A 7,403-nucleotide genomic window follows, 5' to 3' on the forward strand; every position below is an offset into this window, starting at 1 on the left:
CACCCCATACCTCTCACTGTAACACACTGACATATCCCACACCCCTCACTGTAACACCCTGATATACGCCACAGCCCTCACTCTAACATCGATATACCCCACACCCCTCACTCTAACATCGATATATCCCACACCCCTCACTCTAACATCGATACGCCCCACACCCCTTAGCTAAAACTGATATACCCTACACTCCTCACTCTAACACTGATATACCTCATACCCCTCACTCTAACACACTAATATACCCCACACCACTCAGTCTAACACTGATATACTTGAAACCCCTCACTCTAACATTGATATGCCCCACACCCCTTAGTCTAACACTGATATACCCCATACCCCTCACTCTAATATCCCTCTATATCTAACATCGATATACCCTGCATCTTAACAATCTGTGCCAAGTTCTGCTGTTCCTGACCAGGTTCTCAGGATGTCTGTTTCTTTTCCCTGTTGCGCTGCTGTGACAGCTGGAGGATGAGTTGGCCGCCATGCAGAAGAGGCTGAAGGGGACAGAGGATGAACTGGACAAGTACTCAGAGGCTCTCAAAGACGCGCAGGAGAAGCTGGAACTGGCTGAGAAGAAAGCGGCTGACGTGAGTGAGATATTAGACGCAGCCACGATGATACTGGTTCAGCTCCTCAAGTAGCTCCCTCACTTATTATTTTGTACTTGTTCACGAGACGCAGACAGCACTGGCTAGGCAGGCATTCATCAGGCCGTTTGGGCCTTCGGGTCTGCACTGACCCTCCTCAAAGCATCCCACCCAGACCCATTACAAAAAGGAATGATGTACCTCTTCCAGCATGATGCATTCTGGGATACTCTGACGTCAAGGAGGAGACAGTGCTGTCCTTTCCTGTCTTCTCCAATGACTGTAACCGCAGTGACTGGTCAGATACGTTTCAAAAGACAGGGGATGGGATTGCTGCCTCCTTGTCGGCAGTCATAATGACTTAGGTGCCATTCTAACCCCTCGAGTCTAGCTCCCCCCACTTTAAATCCATCAACGTCCGTCTTAATGATATTGAATGAGCCAGCAGCCCAAAGGAACCTGGGTTTCCAAGCTGCACTTGCACAGATTTACAAAGATGTACGTGGATTTGAGCTATTGGGAGAGACTGAATAGGCTGGGGCTGTTTTCCCTGGAGCGTCAGTGGATGACCTTATCGAAGTTTATAAAATCATGAGGGGCACGGATCGGGTAAACAGACAAGGTCTTTTTTTACCCAGAGTAGTGGAGTCTAAAACTAGACGGCTGAGAGGGGAAAGATATGAAAGGGATCCGAGAGGCAACTTTATCACACAGAGGGTGGTGCGTGTATGGAATGAGCTGCCAGAGGGAGTGGTGGTCTAGATTAGAGTGGTGCTGGAAAAGCACAGCAGGTCAGGCAGCATCCGAGGAGCAGGAAAATCGACGTTTTGGGCAAAAGCCCTACATCAGGAATAGAGCTGTATTCCTGATGAAGGGCTTTTGCCCGAAACATTGATTTTCCTGCTGCTTGGATGCTGCCTGGCCTGCTGTGCTTTTCCAGCACCACTCTAATCTAGACTCTGGTTTCCAGCAACTGAAGTCCTTGTTTTTACCTAGAGGAAAAACAAGGTGGGGCTGGTACAATGACAGCATTTAAAAGGCACCTGGATGGGTATATGAATAGGAAAGGTTTGGAGGGATATGGGCCTCATGCTGGCAAATGGGACTAGATTAACTTAGTCCGGTTGGTACAGGTGAGCTGGACTGAAGGATCTGTGTCCTTTTTGCTTTATTCGACCAGCATTGAAAGCCCATCCCTATTTGCCCTTGAGGAGGCAGTGGCGAGCTGCCTTCTTGCAGTCCACTTGCTGTGGGTTGACCCACAATGCCGGTAGGGAGGGAATTCCAGGATTTTGACCCAACGACTGTGACGGAACGGCGGGATACTTCCAAGTCAGAGTGGTGAGTGGGGGGAAAGTTGCAGTCGGTGGCGTTCCCAAGTACCTACTTTCCCTTGTCCTTCCAGGCAGAAGTGGTCGTGGGGTTTGGAAGGTGCTAAGGATCGGTGATGAATTTCTGCGCTGTCCATCTCTATGACTCTATATGGGACTAGATTCATTCAGGACATCTGGTCAGCATTCATTAGTTGGACTGAAGGGCCGGTTTCTGTACTTTATAATTCTAGTCATGGAGTGCATTCAAGGCAGAACTCGATGGATGTTAGAGATATCAAGGGACAGGCGGATGGATGAGGATTAGAATTAGCTTTATTATCACATGTACTCAAGTTAAAACAGCAAAAAGCTTGTCAGTAGCCACTGCGCTGTCCATCTCTATGACTCTATATGGGACTAGATTCATTCAGGACATCTGGTCAGCATTCATTAGTTGGACTGAAGGGCCGGTTTCTGTACTTTATAATTCTAGTCATGGAGTGCATTCAAGGCAGAACTCGATGAATGTTAGAGATATCAAGGGACAGGCGGATGGATTAGGATTAGAATTAGCTTTATTATCACATGTACTCAAGTTAAAACAGCAAAAAGCTTGTAAGTAGCCACTTACAGCGCCATCTTAAGAACAAAGATGGAACATGTACACAGCTCCTTTCAGGATTAAAAATCACACAACACCAGGTTATGGTCCAACAGGTTTAATTGGAAGCACACTAGCTTTCGGAGCGTCGCTCCTTCATCGGGATGGCATGGAGAATCTCGCTGAGGAGCTGGCCAACCAAGACCCAGAAGGTGGAAACAGGCTGTTGGAGCCAAATGGCCTATTCCTTCTTGAAGGTTCCCTAATGAACCAGAGGCCATTCAGCCCCTTGATCCTATTCCACCACCCAGTACGATTTCCAGTTCACCGAGATTCCAAACTGCTTCTCCCGCGTATGGCTCCGCATTCCAATGTCCCCAGTGGGCAGACTCACGGGTGCGTCAGGACACATCCCACCAAGGACACAGAAGATGTCACTGCCACCAATATAGCAAATGTGTCATTGCCATTAAGGTCAGAACTTTTCCATGCGCTGCTCTGAGCAGCTGGTGACAGAATTACCAGGGAACAGGAGTACGAGATTCCTGAGAGGTTTGTCTTTTGATGTCAAAATACATTCGGGCCTCTGTCACTCAGGAATGCTCCCAACACAGCCTCAAATCTTCCCCATCAAGCAGTAAAGTAATTCCACAACAGCCAGCCTGATTTAGCAATGAATATTTCGAATTCCTACGATATTCCCAACCCCAAGTATTTTGACAGTTAGCCCTGGAAAAAGCTCAAAGGTGTGTGTGTGAGTGAGAGAGAGAGAGAGAGAGAGAGATAGAGTGTGTGTCTTAGTGTTAAACAGCACGGAAACAGACCTTTCAGTCCAACTGATCCAACCAGATATCGTTAATTAATCTAGTCCCATTTGCCAGCATTTAGCCCATATCACTCTAAACCCTTCCTCTTCATCTCCTCATCCAGACGCCTTTTCATCGTACCCACCTCCACCCCCTCCTCTTGCAGCTCATTCCACACATCTCTGTGTGAAAAGTGAAAAGAGTATTTCACAAGAATTTCTATCTAACAGAGTTAATAGCCAAGGTCTTTTTCCCCAGGGTAGGGGAATCCAGATTAATAGCCAAGGGGAATAATAATAGGGGAATCCAGAATCAGAGGGCATAGGTTTCAGATGAGAGGGGAAAGATTTAAAAGGGACCTAAGGGGCAATATTTTCATGCAGTGGGTATTACGTGTATATAGTGAACTGCCAGAGGACGTGGTGGAGGCTGGTACATTTAAAAAGCATCTGGATGGGTAATGAATAGGAAGGGTTTAGAGGGATATTGGGCTGAATGCTGGCAAATGGGACTAGATTAATTTAGGATAGGTGGTCGGCATGGACGAGTTGGACCGAAGGGTCTGTTTCTGTGCTGTACATCTCTACGACTCTCATTTCATATTGTTTAATCAAGTTGCCTCTCACTCTTGTAAACTCCAGCAGATACAAGCCTAGCCTGTCCAACCTTTCCTCATAAGACATCCACGCATTAGCAGTTTAGTAAATTTTCTCTGAACTGCTTCCAGTGCACTGACATATAAACCTTGCATTCACTCTGTGGGAGTGGTTATAGTGGATATAGGGGAGATGGTGGCATAGTGGTATTATCACTGGTCTAGGAATCCAGAGACTAGCATAATGTTCTGGGGAATGGGCTCAGATCCCACCAGGGGAACTAAATTTCCAGATTTATTGGGGTGGGATGGTGGCTCAGTGCTGCCTCACAGCGCCAGGGACCCAGGTTCGATTCCAGCCTCAACTGTCTGTGTGGAGTTTGCACGTTCTCCCCATGTCTGCATGGGTTTGCTCCGGTTTCCTCCCACAATCCATGTCAGGTGAATTCGCCATGCTAAATTGCCAAATCAGGGGTAAATGTTGGGTAGGGGAACGGCTCTGCGTGGGTTACCACTGGAGTGTCGGTGTGGAACTTGAAGGACCTGTTTCCAATCTAATCATTGGCTGTTTACCGTCAAACCTCCGAATGTTGTTTCCCAATTTACCACAACCAAATTGGCCGTCATATCTTCTTTGTGTAGGTTTATGACATGAGTCTCAGATTTAACAGCAATTGCAAATACAATGCACAAATTTCCATCATATTATGTATGGTCACTCACCACTAGAGGCTCCTTCACAAAGAGATTATTAATTAGCCCTTTCTTGTACAGACAGTGCTCGACCCTTTTTAAGGTGGATCAACATGCTGTTCTCGAAATTCATTGCAAAACATTCCAGGAAGTCTACAGCATTAACGCTAATTAGTTTTACCAAATCTATGTGCAGATTGAATTCCTCCATGTTTACTGTGTATCCCTTGTCACACCCACCTCATTCTTGATTTATACTGTATCTTACTTTACCATGACTGATTTATATTCAAATGAACAACCATAAGATGTTGGAGCAGAACTAGGCCCTTCGGTCCATCAGGTCTGCTGCACCTTCGGTCATGTTTCTCAACCCCACTGTCCTGCCTTCTCCCTGTAATCCTCAATCCCTTTAATGATTAAGGAGCAATCTCTCTCTGTCTTAAATCCGCAGAATGACATGGCTTCCACAGTCTTTTTAGAACAGGATCCTCTTTCTGTTTGGACGGTTGTTGGAAGGGATCGGCTCTGATTGGACACTATATGGAGCAAGATCCACTCTCTCTAGTCACCAATTGGAGCGGAAAATTCTCTCTGATTGAAAGTCATTTAAGAGGGAAATTCTCTATTAATGGACACTATGTGGCAGGGGCCCTCTCTCTCTGATTGGTCTCCATTTGGAGGGGATTCACTCTGTGATTGAACACTACCTGGAGGGGACCCTGTCTCTGATTGGACAACAAATAGAAGGGATCCCCTAACTGGATCTCATTTGGATGTGTTTCTCTTGTTTGGACACCATTGGAGAAGAAATTTCTCCATGATTGGATTTGGAGGGAGATCCTCTCTCTGATTGGACACTATCTAGAAAGAGACCCTCTATCTGATTGGACACCATCAGGAAGTGGGGAATCCTCGCTCTGATTGGATACCATCTGGAAAGGGGATCCTCTTTTTTGATTGGATACCATTTGGAGGGGGACTCTCTCTCATATTGGACACCATCTGGCAGGGGGATCCATTTTTTGATTGGAAACCATTTGGAGGGGGACCTTCTCTTTGATTGGAAATGGGGACCCTTTCTCTGATTGGATGCCATCTGGAAGTGGGGGATCCTCTCTCTGGGCACCATTTGGAGGGGGACCCTATTTCTAATTGGACTCCATATTGAAGGGGCAGACCCTCTCTCTGTTTGGATACCATCAGGAAGGTGGACCCTTTGTCTGATTGGACCCCATTTGGAGGGGGAACCCTCTCTCTGATTGGACACCATGTGGAAGAGGGAGACCCTCTCTCTGATTGGACACCAGGGGATCCTCTGTCTGATTGGACACTATTTGTAGGAGGAACCCTCTCTCTGATTGGACACCATGTGGAAGAGGGAGACCCTCTCTCTGATTGGGCACCAGGTGATCCTCTGTCTGATTGGACACTTTGTAGGAGGAACCCTCTCTCTGATTGGACACCATGTGGAAGAGGGAGACCCTCTCTCTGATTGGGCACCAGGTGATCCTCTGTCTGATTGGACACTATTTGTAGGAGGAACCCTCTCTCTGATTGGACACCATGTGGAAGAGGGAGACCATCTTTCTGATTGGCCACCATCATGAATGGGGGGGGGTGGGACCATCTCTGATTGGACACCATCTGGTAGAGTGGCCCGCCCTCACGCCGCGCGCTCGTTCGCTCGCACGTACCTTTGCGCGTTCGCGCCTGCCGCGTGCATACGTCACTTCCTGGAGACGCCCGAACCTCCGCCCAACCCCCTTCCCTGTTGCCGGGAGTCGCTATCGACCGGAAGCAGCAGCTAAACAGCCAGCAGACGCCGCCGATCGTTTGCCACTATCTTATAAAATAATAGTAAATAATTATCGCCGGGTTCCCGATGGCTGGCACGTGCCTTGACGCGGTGAAGCGGAAGATCAAAGTGTTGCAGCAGCAGGCGGACGAGGCCGAGGAGCGAGGCGAGCGCCTGCAGCGGGAGCTCGACATGGAGCACAAGGCCCGGGAGAACGTGAGTGTGTTACTGGCGGGGAGGCCGCCGAGAGAAAGAGAGAGTGAGAGGGGCCGTGTGTCGCCCCGCGCCCCTTCCTTCTGAAGACGGCGGCGGTGGAACCGCCGGCGGGTGTGCGCATGCGCCGCAGCCGGCCGTGCCGTGTCTGCGCCTGCGCGCCCTCCCTCCCCCCGCCCCCTTTGAGGGGGGGGGTCCAGGTCAAGGAGAGGCAATGCCACACTTCCCATTTCTGGGGTGGGATATGCAATGTAGACTTTCCCAATTCTGGAGGGTATGTGATGCAACGTCCCTCTCCCCCTCCCCCGCCTCCCCAGGATGGGGGTGGGTACAGTGCCACGCTCCCCGTCTCTGGGATGGGGGTGCATACAGTGCCACGCTCCCCATCTCTGGGATGGGGGTGCATACAGTGCCACGCTCCCCGTCTCTGGGATGGGGGTGCGTACAGTGCCACACTCCCCATCTCTGGGATGGGGGTGCATACAGTGCCACACTCCCCATCTCTGGGATGGGGGTGCATACAGTGCCACACTCCCCATCTCTGGGATGGGGGTGCATACAGTGCCACACTCCCCATCTCTGGGATGGGGGTGCATACAGTGCCACACTCCCCATCTCTGGGATGGGGGTGCATACAGTGCCACACTCCCCATCTCTGGGATGGGGGTGCATACAGTGCCACACTCCCCATCTCTGGGATGGGGGTGCATACAGTGCCACACTCCCCGTCTCTGGGATGGGGGTGCACGCAGTGCCACACTCCCCGTCTCTGGGATGGGGGT

General features: G+C 49.6%; 1 protein-coding gene across 1 annotated transcript in view; it reads left to right on the top strand.

The window, feature by feature from the left end:
- Positions 1–7,403, top strand: part of LOC122544695 (tropomyosin alpha-3 chain-like) — a 34,599-nt gene that overhangs the window by 5,824 nt on the left and 21,372 nt on the right. The window contains exons 2-4 of the mRNA XM_043683980.1: positions 477–602; positions 4,277–4,303; positions 6,526–6,624. Coding sequence (XP_043539915.1) covers positions 477–602; positions 4,277–4,303; positions 6,526–6,624 — 252 coding nt within the window. The remainder of the gene's footprint in view (positions 1–476; positions 603–4,276; positions 4,304–6,525; positions 6,625–7,403) is intronic.

The sequence above is a fragment of the Chiloscyllium plagiosum genome, chromosome 51 (genome assembly GCF_004010195.1).
Source record: "Chiloscyllium plagiosum isolate BGI_BamShark_2017 chromosome 51, ASM401019v2, whole genome shotgun sequence".
In the NCBI taxonomy this organism is placed as follows: domain Eukaryota; kingdom Metazoa; phylum Chordata; class Chondrichthyes; order Orectolobiformes; family Hemiscylliidae; genus Chiloscyllium; species Chiloscyllium plagiosum.